The sequence below is a fragment of the Globicephala melas genome, chromosome X, assembly GCF_963455315.2.
Source record: "Globicephala melas chromosome X, mGloMel1.2, whole genome shotgun sequence".
Classification (NCBI taxonomy): Eukaryota; Metazoa; Chordata; class Mammalia; order Artiodactyla; family Delphinidae; genus Globicephala; species Globicephala melas.
The window spans coordinates 32,418,373-32,441,592 of record NC_083335.1 but is presented as its reverse complement, the minus strand read 5'-3'; the positions used below and the strand labels follow the sequence as shown (position 1 = coordinate 32,441,592).

The window sequence follows — 23,220 nt, the reverse complement described above, 5'->3', positions numbered from 1 at the left end:
AGTGATTTTACTTATGGGATATCCACTTAATCTTTGCACTAAATTGCATAAAATTTGTGGTGAAACTGGGACGCATCACCAGGAGCAATTAACTTTTAACAGGCATTCCAGATGCTAAAGCACACCCCTCCCACACACACTCCAGTTGTCATTACTGTTCATTTATCTCTCTCTACAAGAGATCCTCACTATGAGGGATTTTTACAGCTACAAAACCATTCCAAACACTTGCTCACAGATACCCAATAACCCAGATGTTCGCCAGAGCCCTCGAACCTGCTCAAGCCGAAGGTTGTCTCTCAGCCCCATCAATGTGTCTGGTGTACCCACATTCTTCCAATTTCACACATCTGTCACTATAAATAATTGTTGAATATTGAAGAGGGAAAAGTTTTTGTAGACAGAAGAATTTACATGGTTTTTATGATTACAACTGGAAAGTTGCTACCATACATAACCGTTATGTCGAAGAGCTCAAAGCACTCATTCAATCAAAAGCCTGGGAGCTGTTTATAAACTTATTTGGGGGAGAGTCTTTCTGCATTTTTCATGCTGTGGATCTTCAGTTTCCTCAGAGGTAAAATGGACTATGTGCTCTCCTTCCACTTCTAGTAAGAGCTATTATAATTTATATATATCCCTAGAGTTAAAGCATGATGTCCTGGGATTTGCTGGGGCTTTTGTATATCTTGCGCAGAAAAGAGGGGCTTAAATTTCATGTTCTTCAATCCAGATTTCAAATTTTAAGGGGTAAATGACCATATTAACCTTCATCCTCAGTGCCACGGTTTGGAAACCCAAGGCCCGGGAGGTGTTCTCTTTTAAGACTGAATGCCCAGTTGTGAACTGGGCCTCCTTCCCACAGCTCCCCTGGGTCCCATCAGCAACCCAGACCTCTCTCTCAAACAGACCAGCCACTGGCCTCCCTCCTGCCCTGGCCTCCCTCCTGAAAGGCCCCTCCATGCCCTGGACAGAACATGGCCTCCCAGGGGCCTCGGGAAAGGAGAGACCACAAGGTCTCTGGGAGGAGGTCTCCAGGGTAGGATAAGCCCAGGATGGCAGTGGCCCCAGCCACGACTCTGGGCTCTGCCTAAAGATAAGTGGAGAAAAGGCAGCTGCCCCTTGGGTTCCCCAGGCTGGAAAAGGGAGCAGATTTCAGTGCACCGTGATGTTGGGAAAACCAATGCAGTCCGTCCCTGGCAGGTCTGCAAACACGAAGCAAGGTTTGGGCAGTCGCAAAAGGAGAGAAAGCCCTCCAGCCAACGAACTCCATCTGGACTCCGGCATCCGCCCACCATGAAAAAGTAGGACAGTATTAACACTCCTGTGAATTTCCCCCTGAGAGAAGGGGACTGAGGAATGATGGGAGTGGGAGCGAGCTGGGGGAATGTCAGAGGAAGCAAAACTACACTCAAGATTAAAAAATAATCAGAGTAATAGTAATAATAAAGGTGGCAGCTGGGTGAGCGGCACACTCCCCAGGTCCTTCCACTGCACAGCAGCAGGAATCTCTCCCCACTGACACATTAACCAGGAACAACAAGCCGCTTGTAGACCACACAATCACATGATCCCATGGACGCCCTGACCTGCCTCCCTGCCCCTTCCCTCCCTTCATCCTCCTCCTTCCTAAGACAACCTGGGCCCCAGGTGCTCTGCGGAAAAGGAGACCTGACATATACGCAGGACAGAGGCCAGTGACCAAAATCAGCATCTCCTCAAAGCCGGGGGAAATCCCTCCCAGAGACAGCTTGTGAGGACACAAAGGGAAAGCAAAAGCAGATCCAGTGAGCTGACACAGCAACTTCCACCCTGCCACCTCTCTGACTGGAGCCCCTGCCCTTCCCAGACACACAGCCCCCCACACACACCCCCAAAGCACACTATACACTCCTGGCCTACACGTGTGCAAGCCCGCACATGCACACTCTCACCAGAGCAGGTGCCAACAGCCTGGAACCCAATTTATTCTCCCCACAGAAACTGTGCCTTTCCCAGGCTCTGTGATGGTTACTCTCTGAATCCTGGAGAGGGCTGCAAATTCCTGATTGTTTCTCTTGCACAACCAGCTCCGCTCTGAACTACAGAGTTAGGTCACCCTTAGATTCCACTAAAAAAGGATTTCAAGAAACCTCAGATCTGGGCATGATTTCAACAATTGAAAGGAGGTGGCTGCTTTACAAACAGAAAGGATTTAATTTTTAAAAACAGTTGATAAATGTATAAACCCCGGATGCAGAAAAGGCTCAGCACTTAGAAAGACAAAGATTCAGAAAAGTTTTAATTCTTCAGATGGCTTGGCCTTGTTTCCCATCTGGAGTTCTGGGCATTCAGGATATTTATTTTTTAAGTGGGGAGGAGGGCATAGGGAAGATGAAGTAATAAAAAAGACTGTTTATAACGTTTTGTTCATTTTAACAGTAAATCTCTAGCATTTCACCGCACCTCTAAAGGCCAACAAAGGTTTTTTGAACAATTTGTTCAAAGAGCTTACTCTGAATCTTGATCTGTAATTTGTGGATTAAGAACTAAGGATTTTGTCTTCTAATCGTTTGGTGCTAGCGGCAGTTACTTGGAAAGGTACTCACAAACTGTCCTGCTAGTTGGTTCAAGGAAATAAAGGAGGAAAAATGTACCACCACCTAAAAGTGGTATTACTTACGAAAAGCAATTCAAGGACCTCCCATTGCCAGTAATTTGTCAACAGGTGGCACACCCTCACCCCAGGCTCTGCAAAAATTTTATTGCCAGAGTTTGTCTGCTGCAGACCCAAAGCTCACAAAGAGCATCTTCTGGTTAGGATTGTCTTAGGCTTGATTATTCTTTGAGCCTATCAAGCACCCTATTCCTCTCCCATAGAGGAAAAAAAAAACTGTTCCAGCAACCCTGTGTATTAAAATACCGCTCAAGAGAGGGTAATCAGCGTGGAATCTACTGCTTTGGGGAACAGAGCGAGAGAGCCACAGATAACATAGGAGGGAGGAGAAAATACAAATACCTTCCAGTTAAATATATGCAGCTAAGTTTCTCTGGTGGTTTAATCAGTATGGGGAGGAAAAAAAATCTCTCTTTGGGCTCCTTAATATTTTTTTAGGCAGATCAAAGGGCTTTTCTATCTAGCTTCAAACACTGTGGGAGTCATTTCAGATCACAAACAATGCTAGTGAATGAGTTCTGAAAATAGCTTTCCTGGGAAGGCGGGCCATGTGTTGAGCGGGGCTTGGATTCTGCTCCACACCCCAGCCAACACACTCCCCTCCCACAAGGCAATACACTTACAGCCCACTCACATACAGGAGGGAGTCCCACACACTCTTCCATGCTGCTGACGAGAGCAAAATAAAACCCCCCAGCTTCACTGCCATGTTGCTGGTTTGGATGGGTTTCCATTAAGCTAAGCAGTCCAATGGACCAACCCCTCCCTGGGTCTTCCATTTCGTTGGGCAGATGGGAATTGGGTTCTTGCTCATTTAAACCGGAAGGGCCCCGTCCATTACCCCATTTCCTGTTTCAAGCCACTTATCAGACATTAGGCTCCTGCCCTTTGAATGCTGCACAGAGGAGGTTGAAAAAGGTTAGGAAATCAGCCTGGGTTAAGGAATTAAAAAAATCCTAAACTGGCAAAGTTAGGGGTGGAGCCCAAAGTGAATTGCCTCTGGCTAAAAAACAGGGCCTAGAGGTGAAAAAAAATGAAATACCAGGAAATGCCAGGTGCATTCTCTTACCTTCACCCTACTCCACCCACTGACTGCCTTCTTTCTTGAGTCACCCACTATACTTCAAGCCAAGAGACTCTTTCCCAAATGAGTACGAGGGGACAGGAGGCAAAAAGTTAGGCATCAAAGAGATCACAGGCCTCGTCTAGGGGCTGCCTATGGAAAAAAGCCACCCATAACTACCCATGGTAACACGGCAGGAATACCACACATAACTGCCATCATTTTTGCCCAAGGTTGAAACCTTCCCTCTGTCCCATATGCTGAAATACTCCTGACTGGAGACATGGCCCCAACAGGAACAATGAACAGAATCATAGAATCCTAAGGTCTGGTTGATACAGCAATGAGTCAATCGGTCCCTGAATAATTCAGAAGTACATTTAGGAATTAATGAATATACAAAACAGTCCTCCTGAACTAATGGCAAGTTGTACAGAAGCCATGGGAATATTTTTCCTTCTACATTTTAGCATCTATATGATATGAGGTGAATTTGACTTAGATGTTTAAAAACGTCACCGGCAGCTAACAAACTCTCTACAGAAGAAAGATGAAGCAGTCCAGACTTCAGGAACTGCAAGGAAGTACACGGCAAGTCACATTCTGAACCTGCACATATGTAGTTCTCCCAACAATATCTGGATGTTTGTTTAGTGTCTGAGAAAATCATACAAATTCTGCAGAAAGATCTGTTTGCAAAAATTAGTGAAGAGAGCTTTGTGGAGGAGAATAAATGAAAGTGATAGGATATTCCAGACTCAAGCGCAAGATAATTTACTTCCCCTCAAAGAAGGGCTTAATAACTCACAAGAAGAGGAACACTGACTCTTCCTTCAATATCTGAGGAGACCGGACAGCGAAAAGCTGCTGAAATCAAGACTTGTGCTCCTGTTCAGCCACTAGGCAGCTGGGGCCATGCTCAACCTATAAAGTCAAGGGTATGTTAATACAGGGCTAGTGACTGCTGAAGAGGCTAGAAATTCAGGTTGGCAGGAAATTTGCTAAGCCAGGGGCCAGCCATGCACTGCAGAGTTCGTTATACCAAACACCTGCCCATTCCTTCCCTTAAGATTCCCAACACACAGCAGAAGCTGGTTGGGGATGAGGTCAGGGAATGACAGAAAGGGAACTCTCTTACCTGGCTGCTCCATACTCAGGGGGATGCTGATACCTCATCAGTTGCCCCTCTGTTCTCCCTGGCTGGTTCAGGCGATGCTCACTATAGAAGTGCCCTGGCTCTTGGGGCTTGCACACTACAGATTGGGGTGGCATGCCCTTGAAGGGATACTCTGGTGGGGGGCCTCGGTGTTCCATGCCCTTCAGGCTATGCTGGCTGGGAGGTGGCCCTTGGGCCTTGTAGAATTCACTGGAACTTGTGGGATTCTTGTAGAGGTCATTGGGTTGTGGTGGGGAGAGGGGAGCGCTGGTAACAGGCGGATGAGCCTTAACTCCACTGGTGGCCAGTGACATCTGCATTAGTCGTTCACTCAAGGAGCGAACATGTCCTTGCTTAAGGTCTCTGAGTCCTTCATCCTGATGCATCTTTCCAGGATTGAGCCGCTGAACTGACGGGCGTCCCTCAGTCCTCATCTTCTGGTTGGTCACTCCAGTGACATAGAAGGCAGCTCCGACACTGGCATGCTGTTGGCCCCGAAAGTACTGGGACTGGACCTTGGCTTCCTCATAGGTCGGGAGTTCTTCATTATTCTGCATTCGAGGGGAAAGCTGCTTCTCCATGATGATGTTTTCTGACTGGATTTCCTGCCCCTGGGGTTCTTGTCGAGCAGCATGAGCCACAAGCTGTTGGTGGTGGTCTTGGGGACTCAACACATCATTCTGAGGGCCTGGGTTCCCACTGCCACTGGGGAAAGGAGGGCCGTTCCCTGTGGCTTGCTGGTGTATGGCAAGCAGGTTGCGATTCTCATTAGGATTGCCATAGCGGAGCTGCTCTTGTAGCAGACGCTGCAATACTGTGGTTCCTCCACTTGGCTGTTCTTCAGAATTTCTCATCTCTATTGCTGGTGGTGCCTTGTGAAGAGAGAGAGAAATTGGGCACCTGGGCTGCCCTTGACCTGGGAAGGGGAAACAGGAAGCTTAACATCCAGGTGATGGATAAATCAGTCCTCTAAAGGGGAAGAAAATGGGTATTTGGGGGTGAGGATTCCACTGCAGAGACAAAGTAGAGAACTGAATCTAGAATTAATCAGTTAATCGTTGGTGGCTTCTGGCTCTAACATTGACATGATGAGGAACTTGGAGGCATAAGAGCCCTCTGTTTCCTCTTTTACTTTTAGCCTGGGTTAAGTATTCAATCTTGACTTAACTCCTAAAAGCACTGGGGAAACGTGAAGCAGCCAAGTAGGGTGATCAGAGAGGGCAATTTTCCTAGGTCCTTACAAAGTTCATCTCTCTGTATTCTACTGAAATGAAAAATCCAACTCTTATGGTTGTGGCAGCGGGGGAAGGACCATGAGGGAAATTACCCCATAGGCAGGATCTGTAAAGCTATTCAGCATGTGGAGGGAGCTACAAAATGCCAAATAATAACTCAAATAAATACAAAGTGAAGAGAGCTTGGCTTGCACCAGATAGAAATGATCTCTGCTTGATGCAAATCTTTTTCTCTGATCTCATAAAACTCTGAAACATATCTTTTTTAAAAAAATCCTTTTTGTATTGTCCATTTTGGATACTCCTTAGCTTAGTAAGAGAAGGGCTTGGGAGAATTGTTATTGACAAAGTTTCTCTTTCAGCCATCCAGAAATAGTCATTGAGAATTTGTTGTTGTTGTTGGGTAGGAGGAGCTTACAGGGGAAGCCCTCTTTATTTGAAGTGTGCCACTGACAGCATTTAGAAATTGAAAAACTAAAAGGTCATCCTTCTGGAAAGGATATGATTACCATATCCCTTCCCCCACCCCAATTCTTCTTAGGGAGATAATATGGGTTGAGTGAAATGGATATCAGTAGTAAAGACAACTTAAAACTCAAATTCTAATCATGCTATGGGTTTACAGGTTAACCTAAGCAATTGATTCCTCTTTTCTTGGCTTCTGTTTTCCCACCTGAAAAGTGGTAGTAGGTGACCTCTCTCTTCTCTCTCTCTCTGCACGGCACAGTCTATGCAAATTCATTACAGGCTCATAAAATCTTTGGACAGAATCTGTCATGTTAAGTCCTGCAATTCAATACTAATATTCAGTAGTGAAACTTTCACTTCAAGGATCTTAAGTAGTGTTGGAGAATGGACATGATGTCACACAAAAAGTCACAATGAGGTCAACCTAACCAGCCTCGGGTTCCTAGATGAGAACTTTGGAGTCCTGGCTCCCAGGCCCTGACTTCTATGATTTGAAATAGTCTCCAGTCTCTCTGGAAACATGACCCCTTTTCCTTTAGTCTTGCAGGGAGTGACCCAGAAGATGCGTGTGGTAGATGGAAAAAGGTCATCCCCCCTCCTTTTGCACTTCTTGCATGATTACTGCTACCTGGCTTCTAATTGTTCTATTGAGCAGTTTCACCCCACAGTTAACCTTCCAAAGGCCCCTTTTAAATCCCATTCATCATATTTTGGGGGGAAGTCCGCACCAAGGGGCTGAGCAACCTGCCCTTAAGTCCACTTTCCCTCTCTCGCAGTGACCCTCTGGGACTCCTGTACTTAAACTGTCAGATTGCGATTTTCTATTAGGCTGACAGGTATAACATATAAATTTCTGCTGGTGCCTGAAACTGGAAAGATGACTAGAAAACTACTTCTCTTCTCTCCAAAAAATAGAAATGGGAGCATGTATGGTTCAAACAAAATCACTTAGAAACCCTTCCTGAAAGGCAGGGAAATGCAGACTCTGAAGAGCGCACCACCCCCTCCCACCCCACACCCGCCCCGCCCTGCACACACCCGGGCTCGCACTCACACACCGGCACCCACTCACACCGATGGTCCATACCTATTTCTGCTTTCTTTTAGGCTTAAAGCCTTGCTCAGGATAGGGAATTCTTGCTTATGAGCAGCTCCAGAAACCGCAACGGCAGATTCCCTCTCCCCTAACACTCAGGTTCAGGGTAAGCGCCGCCAAGAGTCCAACCACTGGTCACTCTGAAATGGTCAGGAAGGGGAGGGAGGGAGAAATAAAAACGTCGTTTCTATTTTGCCACCAATGGCCAACAGTTAACCAAACCAGTCCTTCCAAGGGGATGACTTTACCCGCCGTGTGCTTGCCTTTTATGTGAGTGGCAGAGTCCATTTCCACAAGGACAAAAAGAAACCTCACTCTCCAGCGGCTGTGTTCAGGGGTTCGTCCAGTCTCCAGGGGATGGAAATGTTCAGGATTGCTCTGCTCTAGCCTCACAGCCCCCAGGCGCAGCTGCTTCCATTCTGACTTGGAATGGTAGGTGACGACAAAAGCTATAACCACTGTCACCTTTTGGGTGCAACATTTAAACTGCTATCAGTAGCAGGAAAGGTAAGCGAGACTCACTGGCCCACATCCCAGACGGGAAGGCAGTCATCAAAAGGTAGATTTTAGACAAAAAAAGAACACTCGGTGAAGCTCCTGATTTAACTGCTACAGCCTCAGGGGGGCAGAAGAAAACCCAAGCTTCTTTTCAACCAAGTCATTAAGTACTTCTTGCATCCTGGCTATTCCACACATTTTCCAGCCTTGTGCTAAACACAATGAGGGTTACAAAGGACGCACAACACATAGTTCCTGCCCTCACAGAGCTTACAATCTGATCAATGGCCCATCCATTCTTACTGGAGTAGCAAAAGTGATTGCCCTTCTCCACACATAGCAGCAACTCTTCTCCAAGAAGATGCCTCAACTTGCTTTCTCAGCACTTCCACTGCCCCAGTATCTCCACAAAAGGAAACTACTGGACTCACATTACAGAGACTAGATGCAAACGCCCACCAGATATGGATCTGACATAGTCCTCATTTCGAATTACTCCTTTGACCCTCAGAAAAGCCCTGCAGGTCCAACCAAAATGGTTATGAAACTGAAGGGTTTGTGTTTAGGTGAGAGGCACATGTTCTACATTCCTATTTTCTTCCCTGGCCTAGCCATGACTCACTCATATCACTTAAAGGAAAGCCTTTAATCCACACCAGGGACACCATTTGAGGAGCAAAGCAATGCAAAGGAAGCACACAAGCATCCCTGTATTTTGGGAGCATGTCCAAAACATCCAAGTTTAAAAAAAAAATCCACAAAACCACACAGTGATTAATTTAACATTATTTCCTTGCAATGTTGCCAAAAATAAAATGAACAGATATACAGTGAACAAACATGGAAATTTGTCTTTCCATCTTGTTTCGGTCCAACGTATAATCACAAGCAAAAGCAAAATCACCTCCAATATGCAAGGTAATTATTTTTGGGTGTCTCCCCCAATTTCAAAACAGAGGAACAACTTCTAATTGGAATCAAAGCTGGGCTATTAACAGAGCTATGGTAAATAACCGCTGTGCTTCTATTGTCCAATTTTGAACAAAACAGTTGTCTTTTTTTTTTCTTCAACTGAAACACGCAGAAAACAGCCCAAGGCTTTTAAACTTGAGCCCCTGGTGAGAAACCACTACAATTCTTTTCCAGTACTATTTAGATTCTTCATGCTGATTTTGACTGGCTTGCTCCTGGCACCCAGCTCCTCACCAAGAAAACTTTACATATCCAAAATCTTACTCTCTTCCTTTAATTTTGTCCCCTCTCCTCCATATCCTTTTCAAAACCCAAACCACTTTATGTCAACCGGACACAGATTGTCCCTCCCCACCACCCCGCCCCCTGGCCTTTTTTGTTTCTGTTTAAAAGAGGAAAAGAAATCCGTCTAAGAAAAAAGCTTTGCTGATTCCTCCCCAGTTTACTGATTTTTTTTCCTTAAAGAACTTATGTTCATCTACATGATAAGAGTCACATAAGAAGGGAAACACTACTCCATTTATTTATTAGAGAAAGGAAAGGAAAAGATTCCTTGTCTCATGCGCAAGAATTAAAATAGTTATGAACTCTGCAACCTTTAATCTGCCCACAGCTTTAATCATGCCACTGCCAGGGGTCTGACATCATCTTCAATCAATAAAATAACCTTGTTTCCCCTGGACAAACAGACTGTCCCTGAGGATACTTGATAGGGGAAGAAAGGATATCCATGGTTCTCTCTTTAAAAATGCAATTGGAATCTATATATTCAACTCTTTTGTAACAACAACAGGGCAGCGAGGCCAAGCTAAATTCTTACTCCATTTGCAGTCATCGGCCACTCCCAGTATACCTGAGGGGCCGAGCCAAAATGAAACACATTAGCGAGAGCCCAGATATTTCCCAAGCCAAGACCCAGAAAATCAACATTACAAGGTGGGCAGGGCAGACCGAATTCCTACCCTTCAATTAATTTTGAAATCTGCCTATAAGATCTTCTTTCTATCCCTTCTACCTCCTCCTCCTATTCTGCCCCCACCCCTCACTCCACCAACCAGGATAAAGAATCTAAGTCTAGGAAACCTGTTTCTCTGCTAAATCTTGGTCAACTTGTTTCATACCATTTTACTTCCAGCTAAATGGAAAGAAGCCAGTTCAAAGTTTTCCCTATACCTACGTGCACGTATTTGTGCATAAAACACACACACAGCCTCTACCCACCCACACACACCCACACACACCCACACTCACACACAACCTCCCACACAAAGATGCAAAACAGCCCACTGAATTCTCTCATGTCCTCTCATGTTGGTCCATATTGTGGCCTGAAGTGTCCTAGAGAACTGCTTTCCCAAGAGTCTTGCAATGCAAGATACTAATTGCTTCCTTTGGGAGGTAAGAAACAATGGTCCCTTTGCAGGTTATCCCTAAACTTTCACTGGGTAATGGGCAGGCAGTATAAATACCATGGTTAAAAGCCTGGGTCTAGAGTCACACTGCCCAAGACCGAATCCTGTATCTATGACTTACTAACTGACTTCATACATGTCTCTTGATCTCCCTAAGTCTCAATTTCATCATCTGCAAAATAGGGCTAACGGTGCTCATACCTCAAAGGGTTGTTATAAAGATTAAGGGAAGTAATCTATGTAAAGTGCTAAGCTCAGAGCCTGGTACATAGTAAAGGCTCAATAAATATTATCTATGAATATTATTTTTTCAAAGGGGTCTTTTTCTAGAAGGGTACAGCAATTTTATGAAGTAAGGGTTTTTTCTTTTAAACCCTTTATTTGCAGCTCAGTCTTTTGTGCAGGTGTCCTTAGATAAGTGAAGGCTAGAAGTAGAAAGACTCTCGGGAGACCATCTAGTGCTTCAACCCTCTCTTTCTATAGATGAAGCTGCTAGAGCTTAAAAGTGGTCAGAGCCAGGACCAGAGTGCAGGTTTTATTACTTCTAGGGTAATAGCACTTCCACTACAATATATTATCTAGCATATTAGCTCGTACATAGAAGATGCTTAATAAATATTAATTAAATTGAATTGACTCTGGTTTTAACAGATTATAAACCTGGCTTAATGCTACCTTCAATTTTCCAATTCCATTGTAAGTAAAATGTTAAAGGCAGGAGGGAAAATTCAAAAATGTAAGAGGAAGGCGTTTAGCCAGAAGTATGGCAGAAGGACCCTGCAAAATCTCTCCTCTCTAGGCTACGATATGCAGGTAGGTTGGAAAGCAAAAGGAATCTCCACTGATCAATGTTTCCAGGACCCTGTTCTAGGTCTTGTCAACATCATACCAACTTGGCACTTGTTGTTATTTAAGTTCAGCGCTAGCTTAAGAACAGGCTTTGAGTTGGCCCCACCTCTTTGCTCCTATCTCTACTTCTATCTAGATTAGGTTGGAAAATTATTTTAAGAACCACAGTAAGTCCTTGGCATTTCCAAATCTTGGACCAGTGTCAGTTATCTGTTTCACAGATGATAACTCAAGGCGTGGTCAATTTGGTAGTTTTACTCTTCTGAACTCTAAAACAATTAGCTTGAACATGGTAATAGGCAACAAAGGTGATTAACCCTAAAGTGTACACGAGCAGTGAAACACTGAGTAACAAGGAGAATCCTGTTGCCACCACCCCTCCACCTCCCTCCACGCACACCCATTCCAAGGGAGGAACAGATCACACCATAATATCCTATTTCTTCTTGCCTCAGAAAAAGTATAAACAGTCCATGAAATCAGATTGAGCATAAACCCAGAAAAGTTTAAGAATATACCTACGAGCTGCCTGCTTTACCAATCTCCTGTCTTCACTGGCATACTACCCACTTTTATTTTTACTTTATTCTACAAGTAATATAAGCACAACATGCAAATATTGAGAACAAAGAGAAAAAAACCCACTCATAATCCCAGCACCTCAACCCAAGCATTGTAGAATATTTCCTTTAGTTTTTTCCTATGTGTTTTTGTATTTTTACAAAGCAGTGGAATATTAATGTACATATCATTTTGGGTCCTACATTTCACTTAGTCATCAGCACTTTCTCCATGCTGTGGCATAGACTTCTTAACAGACATTGTGTGTAACAGTCCATTAAACCAGTGTATCAAGATTCACCGACCCATTCTCCAATTATTAAGAGATTTAAATTGCTTTTCATTTTCTGCTAGTCTAAATCATGTTACAAAAACATCTTTGTGATTTAGCCTTTTTTTCAATATTTTGGATTGTTTCCTAATGATAGTATCCCGGAAGTGAAATTAATGGGTCAAGTAACATGAATGTTTTCAGACAACCCACTAAAAAAATAAATAAATAAAACTAACAAAACGCCAGAGCCCCATGAAATCTCTCCACTTAATGAAAAGTTCTCCTGCTCCCATTTTTCCACCAGGGCAGAGCAGGACTCCTGGGAGGGAAAGAAGCCAAGAGGAGCAGTGTAGTATCCCAGTGGCTTGCGAAATGGCAGAGTGGAATGTGGGCTCCCCTGTGAATCCAGCTTGCATGCACTTGCCCCAAATTGCCACCCAGCCAAGAAGCTAATTAGTAAAAGCATCAGGTGGGTGAGAACAGGTTCATGGCCTGTAATGGCTGATATCATGTTTCATTTTTGCCCTTGGAAAGATCTGACAGTCAGCTCAAAGACATTCAGTTCTAGTGACCCAATGTGCTACATTCTGAGACTTCAATCTGTTAATTTTCAGAACCAATCTTCAATATATTTTAAAGGGTATTTTGCTGTATAGAACTAAGCATACATGACCCATGAGCCTGTGTGTGTACCTCTATTTTCAACCACGGTTAAAGAGGCACATTTAAGGTCAGCCTTGTTTAATATTATATGACTAAGTGGCACCTGTCTTACATGGTCAATGTGTTATAGACAGAGGTTTATTTGCAGATCCGACCATAAAAGTCATCCAGTCCTAAGGCAGGGGAGGCAACTGGCCAGGGATGCCCCTGGCTTAGCAAGAGCAGACACAACAAGCATTTCTTTCCTGGGCTGCTTTGTCAGAACTCTCAGAAAAGGGCAGTTCCGCTCTCCACCTTCTCCTTGAAGACTTTTCCCTAGTCCTTCTCCATCTTCCCCCTGCCCCCAGCTCTGCTCAATATGGAAATTTAATTCTCTCTTCTCAGTCTTCCTACTGGACTTTGGACACACATCTCTATCACAACATTTATCACCATATTTTCCACAAACTTTATTGAGCACTTACTATAGCCAAGTACTGTATAGGCCCTAGGATGGATAAAAAAGAGAAATAAAACAGGGTCCTGTCCTCAAGGAGCTCCCAGTCAAGCAGAGGGGTCACAATCCAATGGGAAACCAGAGGTACGAGCAGATAGCTCAGGCAATGCAGAGGACCCTGCAAAAAAACTCTGGGCCACCTGAACAAAACTTCCTAGAGGAAAAAACTCATGAACTGAGTAGGAGACATAGAATCTGATAACCAATGTTGGGGAAGCTGAAAAGGGAGGAGTCAAAGATAGGTTGATATACATCTTTGGGAGTTATTAGCATATGGATAACAGCTAAGGTCAAAGAGTGGGCTGGATCATATAGAATAGGAGCAGAACAGAACCAAGGATGAAGCTCAGGATAGACGCCTGAAAAAACAGTGATCATTCAAGGGTCAGGTACTTTGCTAATGTGGGAGTGAGAGAGAAATTCCTTTATTTACACTGCACGGTTTTTCCCCCACATACCTTCAATCTAGACCTTGTAGTACACCGCTCCAGGGACAGAAGTCCCCAGTTACAATGCAGAGAGAAAAAATGAAGTTCATTCTTGTCTTTTATGCTTCTAAGTACCCAGGTAGAAATCATTATAATAGGCTGAGCCAGAAATGGAAGTTGCAATCTTAGAGGGCATGGACTGGGTGCATGATTTTCCTCTGTATCATTCCCAACACCTAAAATATCAACTGGTACATAAAGCATGTTTAATAATTGCCTATAACTTTCCAAAGACTTTGCTAGAGGCAACAGAAAGAGAAGAAAAGGAATGAAAGACACAGAATAGCAATAACAATAATACTCTTACCTTAAGTTTCTCAGCCTTTCTTCTAAGGAGACAAGAGCTCTTTCACTTCTGTTATCTTATTTGTCCTTCTCTGCAGCTCTGTGAGGAAATAAAGGCCGATGTGATTAATTCCATTTTACAACCGGAGAAGCTTAAGTCCAGGACAGATAGCTCATGATAATTAATTTGACCAAGGTTTCACTGTGGCTTACTGGTGAGGCCAGGATCAGAACCCAGGTCTTGTGACTTGCTGCCCTGTGCTGGGTTACTAGACACAAACTTCTACAGAGCTGACTCTCCAATTATTAAGAGGACAGTTCACAGGAGAAATTCATTAGGAAAGCAAATTCCCTAGGGACTCCAACAGTCTCTCTCGAGCAAGCCAGTGCACTGCACCTGTAAGAAAATATCTAAGACATTTCCCCATACCAACACTAGAACGGCTGGATGTAATCGTTCACAGTCGTGCTCCACTAACATAATTGGGAGCTCCCCGTTTTGTTGTACCCCTTTTGAAGGGAGCTCCATCTGCCTTCAGTCTGGTTTTTGTGTCTGCGTGGGGCTCAGGTGCTGATTGCAGGTGTGGCATCCAGCAGGTGCATGGACAGAAGCCAGAATTTCATATCTTCATACCAAAGGGCCTGAGTCACTCCCCAAAGGCAGCTGCCCCTCCTCCCTCTGACTTGCAAGCCCCAGGAGCCTGTCTTGACTGAGTTGCCACTGCAAAACTAAATCTAGACCCTGACTTCTCAGGAAGGGGTAGGGTGAAATCAGTTAAACTACAAATTAGATAACTCAGCCAACACCCCCACTTACTCTCCAGACCTAGTGCAGACATATGCCGCAGGCATAACATTAGGGAATATATGTACAGAATGACTGTCCCTTACTAGTTATGGGAGAAAGGAAGACTACAGCAGACCCATATTACATATTTAGCTACAGAGCACTTATTCTATTGCAAATGGCCTTGAACCCTCAGGAGCAAGTATTCATTTCCCTAAATGAGATGGAGTACAGTAGAAAGAACATGCTAGAAATCCTGCACTCCAGTTCCCATCATAACCACTCTCCTTCAGGCTGCCAAGGGAGAACTACTCAGTGTAGTCACAAAAAGTACCAGGACAGAAAAGTCATCACGTTGTCCTAATGGAAGCCTAACTGAGAGCCCGAGGCAGACAGAATGTTCTAGGGGGTAAAGGGGGGGGGGTGGTCATCAAATTTTTCTTAGCTCCAAAAATTTTTGTTTTAAAAAGAAAGCAGGGGCTTCCCTGGTGGCTCAGTGGTTAAGAATCCCCCTGCCCATGCAGGGGACAAGGGTTCGATCCCTGGTCCCGGAAGATCCCACATGCCACGGAGCAACAAAGCCCGTGAGCCACAACTACTGAAGCCCGCACACCTAGAGCCCATGCTCTGCAGCAAGAGAAGCCACCGCAATGAGAAGCCTGTGCACCACAACGAAGAGTAGCCCCCACTCGCTGCAACTAGAGGAAGCCCACCAGCAGCAACAAAGACCCAACGCAGCCAAAATTAATTAATTAATTAATTAATAATAAATAAATTTATTTTTTAGAAAAGCAATTTGCCTCCACCAAACACACACACACACACACACACACACACACACACACACACACACCCCAAAGAGAAACTAATTGTAGGAGGAAAAAAAGCCCAAATGTTATTTTAATAGAATGGTTTATTGTCATTTGTCATATTTCTTCAATTCATATGGGAAACTCAAATTAACAAGCTTTGGTTTACAGCCCATGATCCAGAAAGTAAAACTAGCTACTAAACTAAAATGTGATCACTGTATATAAACAGAGTGAAAGAAAAATCTGAACTGAAAACCTAAATGTAATAAAGAGGAGATTAGATTTCTTCAAAATAGGCAATCTAAATAATTTTCCCCATCTGTGATTTTTATCTTAGTTTGCTATCACATGGAAAAGAATGTCGTTAATTCAATGCAAATCCATGCCCCTTGAAAACAACCAAAATGAGTAAGTGATGTACTAATTAGCTTCCTAATGGGGAAGGTTTTAATTGAACCATTCTATAACAACCTTCATCAAAATTTCCAGGGCAACTTCATAAAAGGATGTCAAACCTGGCCCATATTTTTATCCCCTTAAAAATAATTCTCAATGCACAGAAACACGGAAAGCTTATTTCTCTTCAATGCTGTTAACACTCAGGCCACTACATTTTCTGATGTCAGCAATCTCCTTCCCACAAATATTCCAAGTATGCACCACCGTCATTCTCCTTTCAATTATGTGGTTTCTCTGCTCCTTTACTGATTGAGTCCAGGCCTCTCGGATAATGAGAAGCATGTGCAGGGAAAATATGCTCTTAAAAAACACATACATCAGTTTCATCTGCATTATGAAAGGGGGGGGGATCATTTGTCCATATCAAAAGGATCAAAATGTGAAGTTTGCTATGGGATATATAAAGGAAAAAAAAGAAGATCAGCATCAATGCCTAAAGTTGGGGGGCAGTTATTGTGATCTGAAGCAACACCAAAAAGAATAAAGAGGACTCCCCCAATCCACCCTTTCTAGCTTGGCCACATTTATACTTAATGTTATCTTAATGTTGCTTTGGGGGGTATTTAAGTTCTGACATACACATGGAAATGAGCCACGAATTGTACAGCAAGCATAAATATTCCATCATTAATAAAAACCAGCTGTGTATAAAACACTACAATGGCTGGGTTTCAGTTACTGGCTATCATCAGTATGTGTCACAAGCAAATGTTACTCAAAACTTTCCCCCTTAAAACGCACGCACACACACACACACACACACACACACACACACACAGATACATGCAGAATTTTTTTTTTTTACTCTTTTTAATCTTTTGGAAGAGCTTTGAAGAACTCACTGATCTCTATGGCACATACCAACTAATGTCTCTTTTTGAAGCTATTTTTCATCACCCCAGCAGATGCTAGAGTCCTCTTATTAGAACTTCAACTTACCACACAGAATGACAATGCTTAATTTTTTATAAAAGCCAAGAGGGTCAATAATACAAATGTTGGGACAATCAATTATAGTCAGTAAGGGATTTGAGGCACCAAAGGGCACTGTATAAGAGAGCAAAGCTCATTAAAGTGAACACCTGCTCAGAACCCTATAATAAGCCTGCTCCGCCATCGTGCAGACACCTTTCATCCAATGACCTCAAAGCATGTGCCTAATATGAAGCATGCCTAAACACCTCTGTGAAATATTAATATCCTTGCTTCCCAGAAGGGTAACTGAAGCTCAGAGCATCTAATTCATTTACCCTTCCTTGGTCACGTGGCAAGTCAGAAAGGGTTGGGCAGAGAAACCCAGAGCCTGGCTTCAAGTCATGCAGTCTAATGATATTTCATGGAGTTGGGACAATAGTGAAAGTGACTTAACAAATGTCAAGGGCAGCCTATACAGTTTAAAAAAAGTAGATTTTCAAAAAACACCTTAGGAGATGTTAGCAAATATATCCATCTGCATTTTCCCCATGTACACATATCATAAAAAATGTTCCTGTGCTTAACTTGATACTTTCTAAGTACTGAAACCCATACTTTACTTTCCTATTCTGGCTAATGAAATTTAATCTAATTTATGAAGAGCCATTGGTTTCCAGGAGTGAGTCCATCCAAAATTGGAGATCATATGTATACTATACCTTCATTATCAAAGGAAAATTAAAGGACCGTGTAACTGAACTTTCATTATATGGTAAAGCCTCAAACGAAGAACCTCTTATGTGTGGGTCATCCTGCTACACCTACATGTCTTTTATTTAATTATCTAAAGCCCTTAGTTTCCTTACTATTATTTATTCTAATTTAAACATATTATTTTCAAAGCTATTAAAAATTTTTGTGCTTTCCTGCTTTTCCTTTCTCATTCGGGAGATTTCATAGTCTACCCAAATTTGTACTCTCTTGATGGGATATCATGATACAGTGATTTAAGAATCATTGCTAATGATTTAGACAAAGTAAACAGTGAATCCTAGTTCTCTTTCTGCTTAAAAAGAGTGGAGGAAGGGTAATGAGGTCAAGGGAGTAGCATTAAAAGCCTTGCTACATACATGAACACCCTAAATTACAGAAATGGTTTAGGGATTACTTACTAAATCTGTTAGTTTCTTCTGGCATTGGAGGAACAAGCGTGTGTGATTCCTCATATGTACTCAGTCAGGTTCTGACTTCATTCCTCTACATAGGTTTACAAAGCTAAGTCTTAGGTGAGCTCTTTTTAAAATTTAAAAGCAGCATTGTACATTTCTATGACCTTCACTCTGTAAAATTCATACAAGTACAGAAACAAGGACTTGAAAGGAACTAGATAAAATGAACACAGGTAATCTGTTAGGATGATGGGATTCTTGATGAAGTTTTGGGCAGGGTCTTAGCTTTTTAATTTGATATGTTGTTAAAATACAAAATACAATGCATTTATATTGATATATTGATTATTGATATCTCCTTAGAGTTTTTTTTTGTTTTTTGTGGGGTTTTTTTTACATCCAGGTGACTACATGATTGCACTTCTAACAACCGTTACACCTCATTCTAGTAGGAATCATTCACATTCACACCAGAAATGGAGGCCTAAGAAGAGAACCATAAGCTTTTGATAACTGGTTCTCAAAATCACCCTGTCCAACCTCCCACAATTTACAGAGGAGGAAACTTGCTAAGGGTGGTAAACTGATTTAGAGTTGGGCCCAGAGCCAAGCCCCTCTCACCAATAGGCTCACTAGGAAAGCTTATTGTGGATTCTTTGATTAAAAATGGCATCCGTTGCTATTATTTTCGACAGCCTTGCTAGATACATGAACAGAATCCCAGAAAAAATTTTCTGGATCCTTGGGTTATTCAAATACAACAACTAGAATTTAAATCTTTTACCTATATGGGATAGAGTCCCATCCTTAGACGTACCAAAATCCATGAAGTCTGATATATTTCCAGAAAATCATACTAGCTCTCTTCTACAAGTAGATGTAGGCTGGGGCTAAACGTGGCCAGCATTATTACAAGCCAGAATGATTTAGACAATTAACTCCATGCCATGTAACTAAAAGATTTCAAAGGCCAAATAACGGCCTCACTTAATTCAAGAAATAATCATTACAACAAAATTCTAATGCCTTCCTTTATGCAATAAATATGTTTCTGAGCAGTCTCAGTTATAGTGAATTTTTATATATCAAGGCACTAGTTCAAAGGCACTAACTAGGAAAGCTATTTCTTTCAAAGAAAACTGTAGTGGATTCTTTTATAAAGCAAATGACCTCCTATTTTCCTGCTTTTTCCTTTTTTCTAGTTCAGATTTTGTGTGTTGTGTGTGGAAGGGGAGACATCCCTCCTTTCTCTGTTTTAAAAGGGGTCAGAAGCCCACCACGGAGGAGAGTAAAGCAGTATGGGCAGCTTGTTTAATGCCCCCTTAGTTCCTGAGACCAAATTCTAACCTTTGACTTGGGGGTGGGACCCTAGATTTTGGACCAAAGTCCACAAAAGGCAGCAAGAAACGAAGAAGTAAGCAAGACTAAAGACAACACATCATAGTAAACCACCAACGAAAATTCCTGGGGACAGGAAATCAATGGAGCACAATTCTAAACAAATTGGTTTAGTCCCAAGCTAATTAACTTGTCAAGCAGATCTCCAAACCCACTCAATCCATGGGGGAAAGAGGTGATGTAATAGGAGATTTGGGAACATTTACCCATTTACCATCCTAAAAGGCTCAGCCACGACCACACACACCTCTCTCCACTCCTTTCAGTGGGTTTAAGCTGGGCTTAATGGGTGCAAAGGACAATTTCTTCCAGACAGTCCCTAAGAATAGACTGTTCTCATGCATTCCAAATGCTCAGTCTCCATGGAGGAGGCTACCTGGTCACAAACATTTCTCAAGAAGGAATATATCCTCAACACTTCCTCATTGGTAACACCCCCTCACCCCAACAAAACAAAATTTCTAACCATCCTGAGAACTTTGGGGCGCTTTTGGGGGGAGAAAGGAAAAGAAACCTTAAGAGGAAAGTAGAAGAATGTGAGAAACTCCTCTTGTCTCCAAATGGAAAAAAGCCCTTAAAAAGTTGGATCAGAGGAAGAAAGGGGGATGGGGGAGAAGGGCTGCTTAATTACAAAGACACCCTTTTAAAGAAGGCACAGGCCCTGGGAGAGGGCTCTTAGGAGAGGCACAGAAGCAGATGTACCCACTTAGAATTCTGGCACTCAGTGGGACCTCAAGGTCATAGCATCCATCCCTCTGCTTTTTGAATAAACTGTTCTTAAGGCATTCTAGAAAGAGACTGATTCGTTCTTTACAAAACTTCAGAAAAAGCAACTCCACAAAACGCCTTACTAATGCATTAGTCTAATAAATCCTACTTCATAAACCAGAAATGAGATTTCAATTTCCAAATCCAAAACAGTATTGAATGTGAATTTTTAAATTCCCTTCTAAAATCTTTTAAATAGGTAAACAGATCCACAACTTTCACGTAAAAGTTACTCTACATATAAGCATGGTCAGAGGTTTACTTCATATCTAGACTATGAAGTAAGAAAAAGCACTTTCAATTTTACGGAGCCATAGACTTTTCCAAAGAAAGAAGTATCTTAAAATGAAGTATGATGTAGTGCCAGAAAGTGTCTGTAAATGACACCGGATAAACCCATACAGAATAGCTGGAACCTGAGTTATCATCTGTAAATAGATGCAACTACTCTACAACCACCTGGCTATTAAAATGTCCCAGGCCAGTTATAAAATATAGTTTGGTCAGGCCAACTTTTCCTTTCCAGCTGATCTGAAATATGATAGCCTTTAAAATTGTCACCCTGTAGCGTTCCTTCTCTCCTTCCTGCTTTCTCTTCCCCCATTAAAACCAACTAATGAACTTAGGTAAAAATATAAGTAAATAATTTGTTCCCAAATAAGCAATGTGTTGGGGACATCTTTGTAACTGGTTTTTGAACACCACCATTCTTATAAGTTTGCCACACTTGCTCAATTGGAGGTAGGTGGGAGATGGGTGAAGATTTATCCCACAGCCAAAATGGTATTTCAAACTGTTCTTAGCTAGTAAATGAGGGTGCTGAAAGGTCTAACTGGGAAAGCTTCACAAAGACTGTCCTAAGAAAGGACTTTTCACAAAGCCTAGTTCAAGGAGACTTACATACACTTAGCCCTCCATTATTGAAGATTATGGTGACTAATTATCTTCCTCTCTGAATGGGAGAAGAGGGTTACATTTTTAAAAGATTTAATCTGCCTCCCGACTTCCACTCTTCATGGGGATGGGGGAGGACAGGGAGGATGAAGGAAAACTAAATTAGATACTTGATACACAAGGTGTCAGAAAATTCTAAAATACATGCTAGAGATTGGAAATGCCGTTTTTCACAAACTGCCCTTTCCTCTCTCATTTAATTGTATTTAGTCCCTTGCTGCAAATTACTATTGATATTATATTATTATTAGTGGCAATTTACCAGGGATTGCTCAGTCTACAGAGACTGTACTTTCCCTCTCACTTTTCCTTCTCTTCATTTGCATATACTGATAAGTCCATCTTGCTGTTGAAGTACCTACGTACAGTGACCCAGGCTTGGGACCCTCAACACACCTGCATGATCAGGCAAAACTAGTTACTAACATCCATAAAGCAAATAAGGGGCAACCCTCTCCTCACGACCACACACACACATATACCTAAAAGAGTGTCGCACTGCAGATCACTCCAGGCTAAGGCTTCAAGAATTCACAGCCCCTGGCGGAGGGGAGTGTGAGCCCCCACCCCAACCCCAAGCATTAGGAGTAACGCATCTAACAATCTGAGATAAGCGCGTACATTCCAGATGAGCTAAACGTAGCTCAAGTTTCCTTTGGTCTTTAATTCCTTTTGTGCTTAATGACCTAGAGACCTACAAGGACCCCAGGAGGCAAGAAAGTAAAAGTACCATCTAGTAGTGGTACCCATTAGCATCTCTGTAGGACGCGGAAAGTGCGCAGACTCTTTAACCTATTTAACTTGCTGCACATCCCGGAAAACTCTCGGCCAGCAAAGTAGAACACAGGCATCCCCACACGCATCTAGATTGACTCACTCACGCGGAGGTTACGATCAAGTTCATGCCACCATGGATTCCTGCCCCAGTTCCCCGCGAAAAGTAACCACGCGTCTCCTACCCCTGAAGGCAACGAAGACAAGGTGACGACTCTGCTCGCTCAAGTGGCTTCGGTCCCGGGCCAGAGGCCAGGGATAGGCAGGAGGGAAGCCCCAACTCCCGGCTGCTTCCCTCCTCGCTGCTCCGTCCGGGCTCTCCTTGGTGGCAGTGCACAGGCAGGATACCGGGCCGGAGGGTGGAGCAGCGGATGGTCCGAGGCGAGACAGACTGGAGGTGGGGGTGGAGGGGGCTGTGAGAACTAAGAGAAGATGAGGCGAAAGGGAGCGGAGATGGAGGAATAAATCAGGGGGTCTACCAGCTTAGGCAGCCAGAAAGCTCCTCGGAAGGAAGGGGCGTGACTGCGATGAAGGCAGCTCCTGGGCAAAGGATTGGAGGTAGGGGAAGGGGGACGAACGGGTGGCTTTTCTTCTTGCGGTGAGCGGCTAGGACCGCCCAGGAGCCGGGGGGCGGTGGATTAGGGAGTGGGGCGGAGTAGAGGGCGGGGAAAGAAGGGAGGGAGTCGGCCTGTACCCTCGGGGCGGGGTGGGGGGGTGGGGGGCGGAAGAGAGGCGGGGCTAGGGGGCGGGGAAGTTCAAACAATTGATCGGCGGGGTCCGGCCACTCCGGCGAAAGTTGGGGTGGGGGGCCCTCACTCTGGTCCTCCCACTAAAGTGGCATGACTCGGTTACAGTAGCCCTGAGAGTCTAAGCAAGGACTGGCTGGGAGGAACGAAAGGGTTTTGCAAAGACTCCAATAATAGTGTACGGCAACAGCGGAGCGGAGTCGCGTGGGAGAGCTAGTGCAGCTCCCCGCCCCACAGCGGGAGGAAGAAAAACAAATAATAGAAAT

General features: G+C 43.5%; 1 protein-coding gene across 4 annotated transcripts in view; it reads right to left on the bottom strand.

Moving 5' to 3' along the window:
- Positions 1-22,817, bottom strand: part of AMOT (angiomotin) — a 74,199-nt gene extending 51,382 nt beyond the window's left edge. For 2 of the 4 annotated variants that reach the window (XR_009560743.2, XM_030835722.2), the window contains exons 1-4: positions 22,394-22,817; positions 14,195-14,272; positions 7,666-7,814; positions 4,858-5,791 (exon numbers count right to left, since the gene is read on the bottom strand). Coding sequence is in view for 3 of the 4 variants with exons in the window: in XM_030835722.2 (XP_030691582.1) it covers positions 4,858-5,729 (872 nt within the window). In the remaining variant the exon portion in view is untranslated. Of the gene's footprint in view, positions 1-4,857; positions 5,792-7,665; positions 7,815-14,194; positions 14,273-14,602; positions 14,684-22,393 lie in introns of those variants that run through there. The other 2 variants (XM_070044711.1, XM_030835724.2) reach the window with 2 other exon arrangements.
- Positions 22,818-23,220: the final 403 nt, after the last annotated feature.